This window comes from Neopelma chrysocephalum, unplaced genomic scaffold, assembly GCF_003984885.1.
Source record: "Neopelma chrysocephalum unplaced genomic scaffold, ASM398488v2 Primary Assembly neopelma1_224, whole genome shotgun sequence".
Classification (NCBI taxonomy): Eukaryota; Metazoa; Chordata; class Aves; order Passeriformes; family Pipridae; genus Neopelma; species Neopelma chrysocephalum.
The window spans coordinates 131656-144024 of NW_020897886.1; the positions used below are offsets into that span (position 1 = coordinate 131656).

Below are 12369 nucleotides of genomic sequence, written 5' to 3' on the forward strand. Positions count from 1 at the left end.
GAGGGGAGTCTCCACATCCCTCCGTGTGAGGGAGGGTCCCCTACATCTCTCCATGTGAGGATCCCCGTGGCCCCTGTAGGGTCCCCATGGCCTCCATTGGGGGGTGTCTCCCACATCCCTCCGTATGAGGGTCCCACAGCCTCTCTGTGAGGAGTCCCCCACATTCCCCCACAATAGACCCCAGGACAAAGTCCCCTATCCTGACAGCCCCATGGCAATGGTGAGGGGATGTGCTGCAGGGCCCCCACCGCTCTGTGGATGGACCTCCATCCCAAACCTGTGTGTGAAGAGCTGCCTAAACCCTACCCCCTTCCTAATCCATCCATGGGTGCCAGGGAAAGGGCATCTTCATGGAGACCACCAGCACCCTCACACTGTTGCCAATTTTACGAGCTCTCTAAACACAGACACAGAATCCAGTTTATAAAGGAAACATTGTTTATTCTGCGCAGGGTGCAAGGTGGAGGTTTGTCCTAGTTAGAACAGTTCATCACTATGTGGATGTAACCCAACCTTTGTATACTAGACCCTTCACGTCATTTCCCAGAAACTGTTAACAATAGACCATTTGCAGCAGCCGCCCAGAGCAGACCTGACCCCTCAGGCTATAAGCTGGGTGTTAAGACGCCTGTGAGAGGAGGATGTCCCTGTTCTCACACACAGGATTCGAAATCACCCATAGGTACTGGGCATTCCTGCCTGAACCTGAGGGTATATATAATCTTGGTGTCTTGGAACTTCTGGTACCACTTGTGGGATCCAGAGGAGGACAAGAACCTCGACCGGACTGCGATCACCACTCTCAATTGGACTGAGACCATCACTCACACCAATAGGTTTTTTCCTCTCCTTTTACTTTTGGACTCAGGGGACCACGTGGGGCTCGGCACGGGAGCCGACAAACAACATTTTGTTCGTGCCCCAGGGTCCCAGGTTATACAACTGGGTTTTTGTGGGCTAAAACCAATTGTTCGTCTGTATAATTGTACTTATTGTATTATTTTTATTAAATTATTATTCTTATAATCTCTTTTGAGTTGGGTTCATTTCCCCTGCCGTTTTACCTTTAAACCAGCACAAGGTTTTCACAAATCAAGCACACCAAGGTGTAAAAAGTTATATATTTTATATAGAAAAATTCACATGAACTTGCCTATCTAATATATGTGCTTCACCTACCTAATGCATGTTTATTTGGGTGAGGAAGATTGTTTCTCATCCATGCTGACATTTCACAAGATCAGATAGGTCTCAATCTTCTGCTCTGCTCAGTGTCAAGAGCCAACACTAGACACCATGTGCTGTTACGCAAGGAATATGATATCACAATCAGAAACTGTAGTGGATTCACAAGATTTCCTCATTCTAATAGGATTCTTGAAGGGTTCAAGTCCACCAGCAGTTACAGGAGAGTCTACTGTTGACAGCCTGATTCTTACTGTCATGTCAAACATGATATCAGCAGTGTGGCTCTTCAAACTCTGTCAAAACCCTGTTGAGAATCTACCACTTAACTACGTCTTTTCTTTCTGTCTCAGCTGCCAACTGTTGCCACAGCTTTGCCAATATCTGTCTGTAACATGGTGTCTATAATTGCTTACACTGATATTAGATTTGATAAAGCTGGATAAACAGCGACATGACAATGTTATATTTGTCCAGGGTAAAAAAAAAAAAAAAAAGGTATTTGACTGAGACATTCGTACAAAATTCTCGGGTTTCAGTTTGTCTGTAATAAAAGGCTTTTTCTGACTTTGAGACCTCCTGTGTTTGTCGTGGGCAGTGTTCATGTCAGAAAATGGGAGGGCCTTGCAAGGGCCAGTGGTCCCGGAATAATAGGAATTTCCAGTTAATTGGAAAGGAGTTTCAACTGCAAGGGAAATGTGGGGGACGACTCTCTCACAGAGGCTGGGAGATGGGGACCCCCTTCACGTGGAGGTCTGGAGGGTCTGAGATGCAGAAGCCGCCGGTGCCGAATGGCCCCAAAGCCGGGCCGGGGGCTGGCCCAGGGTGCGGGAGCCCCCGGGAAGCGCTCCCGGCCCGGGGCTCTGCTCCCCCCAAACCCCGCTGCCCCCGAGCCCCGCTCTCCCCCCGCCGCCACTGCATGTCCCGCCGAGTCTGTGATCCAGCCTGGCGAAGCCGAAGGCGCGGCCGCGCGTGGAAGTGGAAAGTTATTTTAGCACCGAATAGAATATTTTTAAAATTAAACTATTTGAAATACAGATGCAGAGGAGGTTGTAGGCGGGGCGGGAACGGGAAGCGAAGGGGCGGGAGGGGGACAGGCGGGAAGTTCGCCGGGCGGGACCGCGCTGGGAATTCCTCGCCAGGAATTCCTCGCTGGGAATTCCTCGCCGGGGGCCGCCGCGAAGCCCCGATAGCGCCGGGACTCACCGTCCCCGCACCCACGGAGCCGGACCAGAGCCCCCGTCCCCCGGGAAGGTCTGTCAGTGCTCGATCCGGGCCCCCCGCCTCCCCTCCCCGCCCGCCCGGTGACCCCTCCGCCCCCTCGGCCGGTGCCCGGCGCTGTCCGGAGCGGTCGGACCCGAGCCCCGAGCTCAGAGCCCCGAGCCCGAGCCGAGCCGGCGGCAGCGCCCGGCGGAGCCGCCTCCGGGGCCGGTGTCGGAAGCGGGACCGGCCCGGGGCGGCCCCTCCGCGCTGTGCGGCGGCCCCGACCGCTCACGGGGGACCGGGAGGAATCGGCGGCGGTGAGCGGGGATGCGCCTTCCTTGGACGGGGCTTCAGAGCAGCGGCTGCAGCCCCGGCGGCCAGAGAGCCCCAGCAACTCCTGCCTTAACCCGCCGCTCTCGCTGCCTTTGCACCAGCACCCTCGCACCTGCCTGTGCCTTGCAAACAGTGACTTTCATTTCTCAATGTTTCCAATGTTTCTTTTTTTCCTGGATTTTCTTGGTCCCACTGCCGTGTGCTTGCTCTTCTTTGGCACTTCTTTGAGTGTGCAAACCAGGGCAGCAGAGGTGGGGAAGCATCTGGAGCACCGGTCTGGTGAGGAGCAGCTGAGGGAGGTGGGGGGCTCAGCCTGGAGAAAAGGGGGCTCAGGGGGGACTTTCTCGCTCTCTGCAACTCTCTGACAGGAGAGTGGAACAATGTGGGGGTCCAGCTCTTCTCCCAGAGAACAAGTAACAGAACCAGAGGAAACAGCCTCAAGTTGTACCAGGGAAGATTCTGGTTGGATATTAGGGAGAAAGGATTATCCAGCCCTGGCCCAGGCTGCCCAGGGCAGTGGTGGAGTCCCCGTCTCTGGAGGGGTTTAACAGACATGTAGATGTGGCACTTGGGGACATGGGTTAGTGGTGGCCTTGGCAGTGCTGGGGGAACAGTTCATGGTCTCAGAGGGCTTTCCCAACCCAAATGACTCTGTGACAATCATGAAGTGTTTTTGATAATGTATCCCTCCAGGATCAGGATGTCCAACCAGGAAGAGCATCTGCTGATCAACTTGAAGACGAACTATGCCGATGTGGTGATAGATATTGGGAAAGTGCTTGTCGGAGAGAGTTACAGAAAGAAGATGAATCAGAATCAGAAAAGGCAACGAAGGGACCTTTCCATAGCAGTGTGTGCGTTGCTGAATTCAGGAGGAGGAATAGTGAGGATGGAGAGTGAGGACAGGAATTACTGCTTCCAGGAGCATGGCCTTGGTCTGGACATCGAAACCAGCCTCCGGGATTGCATCGGCAGCAACGAGATTGGTGAATACTTCACGTGGATGCAGGAGGGGAGTAACCTGCTGCTCTTTGTTAAAACATGGAGCTGTGGAGGCCTGGAACAAGGAAGTGCAGAAGCCACCAAGCCGCGTCTCTGCAGCCTGAGCACTGGTTTGTTTCGTAGGTCCGGTACTTCCGTTTTCCCTGTCAAGTCAAGAGACACTCCTGAATTCCTGAGGGTGAAGAAAAGCTCTGCCAAATGCGACAATGTGAATGGACTGAGTGCCAAGAGAGCTCGGCTGAGTGTTTCTGGTGGAGCAAATGAAACTTCTGTGAACATCCAGGAGCACGACATCCAAGATGCTGCAGCCAGGTTTCTAAAGAGAGACAAAGTGCTGGTTGGGGAGGTCCTGGGTTTCACAGAGACAACTCATATTGAATTTAAGGAATACAGTACAAAGAGTATCTTGAAATACATAAGTGAAAACCTTCCTAATTATGTCTCTGCCTTTGCAAACACTGAGGGTGGATATTTATTTTTTGGTGTGGATAACAATGGTAAAGTCACCGGAACCCACAGTAATGTGAAGAAAGAAGCCTTAGAACAAACAGTGGCCAAGACCATCAGCTCGATGTCCATTTATCACTCCTGTGGCTCTGAGGCTCTGGGAGTGCAGTTCCAGACACACATCCTGGATGTTTATGACCAAGCAGGATGTTCACAGGGCTACATCTGCGCCGTGCATGTTGAACAGTCCTGCTGCCCTGTGTTCCATGGTGACCCCGAATCCTGGATGGTGATGGGTGGCAAGATTGAAAGACTGAGAATGGGGAAATGGATGGAGCTCATGACAGCTTCAGACCCAGGTAAAATCTGCACCTATGTTAGAGCCAACTTCATTTCTGCCTTGGACTGTAAATGTTCAGGAGGAAAGCCCAAATTGTTGTGCTGGGAGTTCTCACAAACCCAGAAAAGGCCCTTTGGCCCAAGGCCCAGCCCCAGGCCCCGAGGTGACAGTGTGGTGACTGTCCTGCAGTGGCACCCCACCCTCTGAACCGGTTCAGCAGCACTTCTTGAGGTACTCCCAACTGGAATAAACCTTCCTTCCTAGGGATCCCATATGCCCCTAAATGAAGTGGGAAGATTCAAGATGGCCCAGAAGCGGCTCTGTGGTGGTTAAGGGCTGTTTTGAAGGAGCAGGGCTGCAAGGCTTTGCTTGTTTTAAGGAACTTTACCCAACTTCATTGTGAAATGTCTTCCCATAAAAGTTGGGGTCTCAAACTCATCCCACATAGGGTCTAGATCTTGTCTTTGAACTATAAAGCCACCTTTTAGAGAGAGCCCTCTCTCTTCTACAGCAAATACAGATCACAGAATCCTGGAATGAGTTGGGTTGGAAGGGACCTTAAAGATCATCTCGTACCAATCCCCTGCCATGGGCAGGGACACCTTCCACTAGACCAGGTTGCACCACGCCCCATCCAACCCAGCCCTGAACACTTCCAGGGGTGGGGCAGCCACAGCTTTTCTGGGCAAACACTGGAGACCTGTCATTCTTAACTGTGTAGGCAGCATTTTCTTGGGTAGGATTGCAAAGGGAGGATTTAAATTAACCCTTTTAGTTACTCTTTAGTGCAGTGTTTTAAAAGTTCATATAGAAGGATACTGATGGATATAACATACATTTCTTCCCCCTAGTTGTGTCAGCTTTGGCTGATGAATTTAAGACTGAGCTCAGCTTGGCAAACGGCCCTCCTCTGATCAAGCCAGTTTATTCCAAAGTTGGTCTGCAGTGTGCAGCTGAACTCCAAGAACATCTCTATCCAGGTCTGGTATTTGTTCTGGTTTTCTTTTTCAATTTAAGCTTTTATTTGACAGACCTTCAAGGAAGATAGCATAATCTAAATATCAGATTTTAGGCAAAGCACTATTAGGGTGATTTTAAAAGGTGCAGTGGCTCCAAAAATGTTTATTTCCCTGATTCTTCAGATGCTTTGATATCTTCTCCCATTTTTGTCACTAAGTACAATCCATAATGCACACAGTTACTGAGAATACACCTGGATTCTGAGGGCTTTGTGCACTGTCTGACAACTGTTATGCTCAAAAGTCTTCTCAGAGAAAAAAGAGAGACAGAACAATTTATTTGGAGCATAACTGAAATCTAGTTAATAATTCTCTTTGATGACCTCATGGTGTAACATCTCCCCTAGTAACTGCTGTCTTGAGTAAATTATTTGCTGTGTTTTGCTTTTCTAATTTTTGATTACTTTTTTTTTTTCTAGTGGGTTCTAATGAAATCAAATGGAAGCCAGAAACCATCTGCACTGACCTGTTCTCAGAGTACCCTGGATTAGAGGATTTAATGAGAAAACAACTCCGTGGAGTTACCCAGGGGGTACTGATATTTTCAAGGAGTTGGGCTGTTGACATTGGCTTGCAGAAAAACCAGGATGTTGTGTGTGATGCTCTCTTAGTAGCTGACAGTGAGTATCCAGTGTTGTTTACTGTGGTCAGGAATGCCTCTTGTGTCACATATGGAACCTGGAGAGAAACTGCTCGTGCCTTAAAGCAAAAACTAGTCAATGATGGGGGATATACTTCAAGAGTGTGTGTGATTCCCCAGATCCTGCAGCTGAATGACACAGAGGACCAGACAACAGTTGAAGAGAATGAGGTTCCCCGGCAAGAAACCCTGCATGATTCCACCAGCCCTTACCCAAGGAGTTACATCCTCACCTCCAGGGACATCCCTGCCTTCCTGCGGGCACTTGTGATTGTTGTGCTGGGCTTTAAGTCCTACTTAAGTGACCATCTTGGCTGTGAGATTTTCAACCTTCTCACTCTCAAACAGTATGAGCTGCTCTCCAAGAACCTGCACAAAGTCAGGAAGCTGTTTGTCCTTGGTCTTCCTGGGACAGGAAAAACAATCGTTGCTTTGAAGATCATTGAGAAAATAAAAAACGCTTTTCACTGTTCTGCAGATGAGATACTTTATATTTGTGAAAATCAACCCTTGAGGGATTTTGTAAGGTAAGTAGTAATGTGTATTTCCTCTTTGTATTATCTCATTCCATCTTCTGTGCCTACAGCACAAGCCCTGCTGAATGTACCTCTCTTTGACAAATTTATAGCTTTGCCTGACACAAAGACACAACCTTCATCTCCAGGAAGGAGTTCACACTGAAAGCGGGATTGAGCTGAGCTCTGGCCCAGATCCAGCACTCAGTGACTGCAGTGAGCGTTCCATGTTTGGGATTGCAGGATTGTGTTAGAGCTTCCAAAGACAGTGCCCTCAGTGTAAGGGTCTGTTACCGCTGGTGCCAACCTCAAAAGTGCCCCTGGCCCTTTCTCTGCTGCTGCCTCAGCACTGCCTGTGCTGGGCCTGCTGAGGGCTCTTGTGCAGCTGTGCCAGGAAGAGCCCTTGGAGCTTGTAACAAGAACAGAAACTAACATCCTGCTGGGTGAGGATTTGAGGCAGAGCAGTCCCCCAGCTCTGTTCTTGCTGCATTTCCTGCTGTGCCAGCACGGGGAGCTCAGCAGCCTCCGCGGCAGACAAGGCCCATGACATCAGGGAATTGCAGCCCTGCTCAGTGCCCCGGCAGCAGGTCCTGGCCCCAGCAGGCAGCAGAAGTGCTGCCAGTCCCTGCTGACCCCGGGAGAAAAGGGAACCTGTCCTTCCTGCAGGAGCCCGGGCACCACAGGAGAGCAGGGCAGAGGGACACCCTGGGGAGCCTTCCCATGGGGGCCGTGGAGGCAGGTGGGCCTGAGCCTCCTCCTGGGGCACATCCAAAGGTGGTGGTGGCTGCTCAGCAATGCCTACACACAGCCAATGCCTTGGAATCAATGTTTCCATGGGGAAAATGACACAGCATGGTGCAGCTGAGATGGGCACTTTGGCATTGTCCAGCAGGATGAGCCCTCCAAGCAAGAACCCCCAGAGAGATGGAGGCAGTCAGTAAGGGCTGGTCACATCTGCTGTTTATTTAACATATTCTTTTTTTGGGTCTGTGTTTCATTTTTTGAAGAAATAAGGACTGCCAGGCTGTGACACGTGCTACCTTCCTGAAAAAGAACTTCCCATCCGTGAAACACATCGTGGTTGATGAAGCTCAGAATTTTCGTCGTGATGAAGGAGATTGGTACCAACGCGCCTGGTCAATAGTCAAGAGAAGTGGTGGCATTTTCTGGGTCTTTGTGGATTTCTTCCAGACCACTTATCCATGTAACTGTGGTCTTGACTTTTCAAAAATGGATCCTCAGGAATGGCTGACCAAAATGGTCCGGAATGGCAAGGAAATATGTCATTTCATGTTAAATTGCATGGGGGAAATCCTCCAAACACGTATCAGAGGTATGCCCTGTGAACTGCTGGGAGAGTTGCTGAAAGAGGCTGAATGTGCCCATTCTTTGCCTGGTTGCTTCGTTAGAGAACAAAATATAAGATCAGATGAATTGGCAAAGTACGTGGCCAAGCACTGCAAGAGGTACCTCAAGCAAGGCTATCCCCTCGGAGATATCGCCATCCTGTGCAGCACACAGCCTGCAGCTGAGCAGTTCAGACTGGAACTGCAACCTGAGCTAGAAAGACAACTAAGCAAGCACAGGGTGAGGGGGGCCTTGGGGTTGGCAGAGGGTGTTTCGAAAAATGTCATTGTTCTTGACAGCATCCGACGCTTCTCAGGCCTAGAAAGGACGATTGTCTTTGTCATCCACCCTTACACTGCACAAGGGCAGATATTTGACAATCTTGTGCTCTGCGCAGTGTCCAGAGCCAACACCAAAGTCCATTTGTTTTATTAGAAGGAAAGATATTTTTAAGAGGATAGTTCCTATGGCTCTAGGCGCTGGAAAGTTTCACTCATTTAGTGCGATATCAGTGACATCAGAGAGCAGCCTTGCAGAAACACAGTATCACAATCAGCGACTGCAATGGGTCACCAAGATTTCCTCATTCTAACAGGACTCCTGAAGGGTTCAAGTCCACCAGCTGCTGCAACAGAGTGTGTTGTTGACAGCCCAGTTCTTACTGTCATGACAAATGTGACATCAGCAGTGTGGCTCCTCAAACTCTGATTGGTAAAACCTTGTTGAGAATCTACCACCTAATTACATCTTTTCTTCCTGTCTCAGTTTCCAACTGTTGCCGCAGCTTTGCTGATGTCTGTCTGTAAAGTGGTGACTATAATTGCCTACTCTGATATTAGATTTCTTACAGCTGGATAAATAGTGACATGATAATGTCATATTTGTCCAGGGTAAAAAAAAATAAAAATTGATGGAGGCTTTTGTACAATTTTCAGCTTTCTGTTTCTCTGTAATAAAAGGCTTTTTCTGACTTTGAGATCTCTTGTATTTATGTGGCCAGCGTTCCAGATCAGAAAATGGGAGGGCCTTGCAAGGGCCAGTGTTCCTGGACTAATAGGAATTTCCAAGGAATTGGAAAGAAATTTCCAGTGCAGCCAAAGGTCTGAGGAGAAGGAAGACCTAAACCCTGCCAAGGCACCGAGGCAGTCGGTGCCAGTTTCAGGTGACACGTGTCACGGCAGCCCTTCGGCGCACTCAGGTAAAGAAAGGTGCCCTCCTGCAGTGTTTAAACTTGTCTTAAGGAAAACATTCCTGGAGTGGAGTAGCAGTGAGGGAGCAGCCGGGGACGCTGCATAGCTCGGAGGGGCCGCCCCGGGCTCCTCTGCCCGGCCCGTCCCGACACCGGCCTCGGAGGCGGGCGGGGAGGGGAGGCGGGGGACCCCGAGCGGGTGCTGACCGACCTTCCCGGGGGACGGGGGCTCCGGGCCGGCTCCGTGGGCTCGGGGATGGAAAGCCCTGCGGACAAAGTAAGTCTGGGCACAGTCCCATCTAGCGGCGACTTCCACTTCCCTGCTCTTCTCTCCCCGCCCCGCACACAGCGCACTCTGCATCCGTATTTCAAATAGTTTAATTTTAAAAATATTCTATTCAGTGCTAAAATAACTTTCCACTTCCACGCGCGGCCGCGCCTTCGGCTTCGCCAGGCTGGATCACAGACTCGGCGGGACATGCAGTGGCGGCGGGGGGAGAGCGGGACTGGGGGGCAGCGGGGTTTGGGGGGAGCAGAGCCCCGGGCCGGGAGTGCTTCCCGGGGGCTCCGGCACCTGCCGCGCGTCCTTCCCCGTGCCGGGGACGGCGGGTACGAGGGGCAGGGACCCCCAGCACAGGGCAGCGGCTCCCCATACTCTGCCGGCTCCCGGGGGGCAGAGCCGAGGCCGGCCAGTACCTGCCCTCCGGGAGGGGAAAGCGCTCCCCTCTCTCCCAACACCAATGGCTTAAACCAGCAGCTTATTGCACAGCGTCCCAGCGGGTCCCTGCCGCCCTCCCCCCACCGCCCCCCACCCCCAGCACCGCCTGTGCCCACCACAGAGTGGAAACATCACCTGGAGCAGGCGGGAGGCGGCTCTCCCGTTCCCAGTGCCCAGGGAAGGGCAGGCAGGGCAGCCACGAGCAGGCAAACAGCATCTGCCAGACCACGGGAGAGCAGGGAGCCCCATGGAGAACCCCCCACCCCACGCGTGCAGCCCACCCAGCGGAGCCCCACAGCTCGAGGGCACGGAGCAGGGAGAGAGGGAGCCAATAAATAGAGGCAGATTCGCAGGTACTGGTGGCGGCCCCGTCTGTCGGACAGGGCAGGGCAGGGCAGGGCAGGGCGGGCACGATGCGAGTGGTGGGAGCCCCGATGCTGGGGAAGGGGCAGGCTGGGGGGAAGCGCCGGTGCCGGGGGCCAGGCAGCTCTGCGAGGGGCTGGCGAGGGTGCCGGGCCGGGCAGGCTCAGCTCTCCGAGGCCGTGTGGCACACAGAGTTCTGGTCGGCACAAAATCTCTTCAGAGGCGGCGCACCGGAGTCCTCCTCCTCTTCAGTTACCTGCAAGAGTCAGAGGTCACAGGCAGTGACACTGAGCCACGCACAGCCAGACAAGGCTCTGTCACACCCTGGGGACAACCCGGGCTGTCACCTGTATGCAAACCCCAGGGCACCAGCAATGGGAACCCACTCCAGCCCTGAAGCCCACCACAATCGTCGTTTTCCCAAACCCCAACATCCTTCCCTAAACCTTCCCATCCACACTTCAAGGCCTGATGTGAACCAGGGGACAGCTCAGGAAGCCAGAAGATTTGGGGACTCCCTGGGGGGCACTTTGGGACTGCAGAGAAAGTCCATCCATCCAGATGTTTCTGGTGCAGGGAGCAGCAATGAGGGTGAAAGGGCCACGATGGGGCCTTGTACATTTAGAGGTGGTTTCGATGCCCTTCCCTTACCTGAGTCTCAAGGGGGACTGGCTCTTCCTTTGTGAGAGTGGGAGGCTCGTCTGCCACTTCCGAGGAAGGCAGGGAGGGCTCTGGGGAGAACAGGACAGTTCACAGCAATGCAGACCCAGCACCCAGCTTAGTGCTGAGCCAGGACAGGACTTTCAGCAGAAGACACAAGTCCCCACTGCCCTGTCCACTTCCAGCAGTGCCTCGGCCACACACTGGACCACCAATGGCTCCAATGTGGTCTTCCCCAGGCCCTGCCATTCCCCTGCTCCCTTCCCAGCCCAGCACCCACCTTCCAGGGTCTCCTGCCCCAGGGTGGGGGGCTGTGAGTCATCCGTGCGGAAGTCAGACGTGTGGGCAGGACTCATGGACTCACTCTGCTGGGGACTGGGGCTGGAGTTGGGGCTGCTGTCCACCTTGAGCTGGTACACGTCAGACAGGGAGCTCTGGTTGCTGTTCTCATCTGCAGAAACAGCACCTGGTGAAGGAGAGCACCTTGACCCGGGGGAACGGGCAGCCGAGTGCGGCACTGTGAGCCGGGGTCTCGCCGAGAAAGGCAGAGCACTGTCAGAGGAGTGGAATGGGGGATTCACTGTCCCCTGTCAGCACAAGGGCTGCTGGGCACAGGGTTGTGCACCAGGACACCAGGGGCATCACAGACACAACTGGCCAGGGGAGAGGGAACAAGTCTGAGCAGACAGACCCCAGGGTGTGCAAAAAAGCAGGAGGCAAAGGGGCTGCACTCCCAAATCTCACAACTGCAGCCCTTGAGGGCCCCGGGCCTCTGAGGGCAGGAACTTCCTGCTTGTGTTACCAGGGTTTTGTTCCTCCTCTGTTTGTGATGCAGAACCAGCAGCGACACTCAGCACCTGCCTCCGAATGGGGAGGCAGGCCTGGCACACACCTTCCCAAACTGCACACCTGCAGTACAACCTCACTGCATGACCTGGAAGGGCCAGCACATTCCCTGGTTTTCCTTAGCCACACCAGGAGCCCAGAGAAGAGGCTGGGCACAGGCCAGCAGCAACTCCGGCACTGCCAGATCCTTGTCTGGCTGCACCACAGCACTTTGACCAAGAGCCAGGCCAGGGACATCCTCTGTCCCTTCATCCCAAGGTCCAGGGAAGTCACTGCTGGAAGGAGCGGGCTTGGCTGCAGGCATGCCTCTGCCCAGCAGTGAGTGGAAAGGGGGAACAGGAACCCCCAGTCCTCCAGTTCCACGTGACGGTTCCCACCGGAAGATCCCAGAAACAGTTGATTAAGATTCCTTCTGACAGCAAACCCAAATAGTTTGGACAGGGACAGTCCAGAAGTAGATCAGCACAACCCCACACTGGAGAAGGACACTGCTCTTCCCCATCCAGACAGCACACACAGAACTGGCAATGTTCAGCCTTGGAGTCTTTCCCCAGGTCAGAGG

The 12369-nt window shown here is 53.0% G+C and overlaps 2 protein-coding genes across 4 annotated transcripts; one reads left to right on the forward strand and one right to left on the reverse strand.

Moving 5' to 3' along the window:
• Positions 1-2365: 2365 nt before the first annotated feature.
• On the forward strand, positions 2366-9513 carry LOC113977298 (schlafen family member 13-like). 3 transcript variants are annotated; one of them, XM_027703298.1, is made up of 5 exons: positions 2366-2439; positions 3415-4529; positions 5362-5490; positions 5949-6696; positions 7692-9513. In XM_027703298.1, exons 2-5 carry the CDS (start codon positions 3422-3424, stop codon positions 8464-8466), a joined length of 2760 nt encoding a protein of 919 aa, XP_027559099.1. In that variant the 5' UTR covers positions 2366-2439; positions 3415-3421; the 3' UTR covers positions 8467-9513. The 3 variants fall into 3 exon arrangements, 2 of the variants coding, with proteins under 2 accessions (XP_027559099.1, XP_027559098.1); XR_003537314.1 differs by lacking the exon at positions 2366-2439 and adding an exon at positions 6798-6900 and having other exon boundaries at positions 3262-4529; positions 7692-7738; XM_027703297.1 differs by lacking the exon at positions 2366-2439 and having other exon boundaries at positions 3262-4529.
• A 70-nt stretch (positions 9514-9583) lies between these two features.
• Positions 9584-11551, reverse strand: BCL7B (BCL7B, BAF complex component; the record flags this gene model as incomplete). The annotated part of the gene is made up of 3 exons (XM_027703305.1): positions 9584-10557; positions 10953-11032; positions 11242-11551. Coding segments are annotated over 3 exons (483 nt in total), but the record flags the coding sequence as incomplete, so codon positions are not given.
• Positions 11552-12369: the final 818 nt, after the last annotated feature.

Coding starts and splice junctions, on each gene's coding strand:
- LOC113977298 (XM_027703297.1), top strand. CDS start 3,401: ATGTATCCCTCCAGGATCAGGATGTCCAACCAGGAAGAGCATCTGCTG. Junction 5,491..5,948: donor CCAAGAACATCTCTATCCAG/GTCTGGTATTTG, acceptor TTTTTTTTCTAG/TGGGTTCTAATGAAATCAAA. Junction 6,697..7,691: donor CCCTTGAGGGATTTTGTAAG/GTAAGTAGTAAT, acceptor CATTTTTTGAAG/AAATAAGGACTGCCAGGCTG.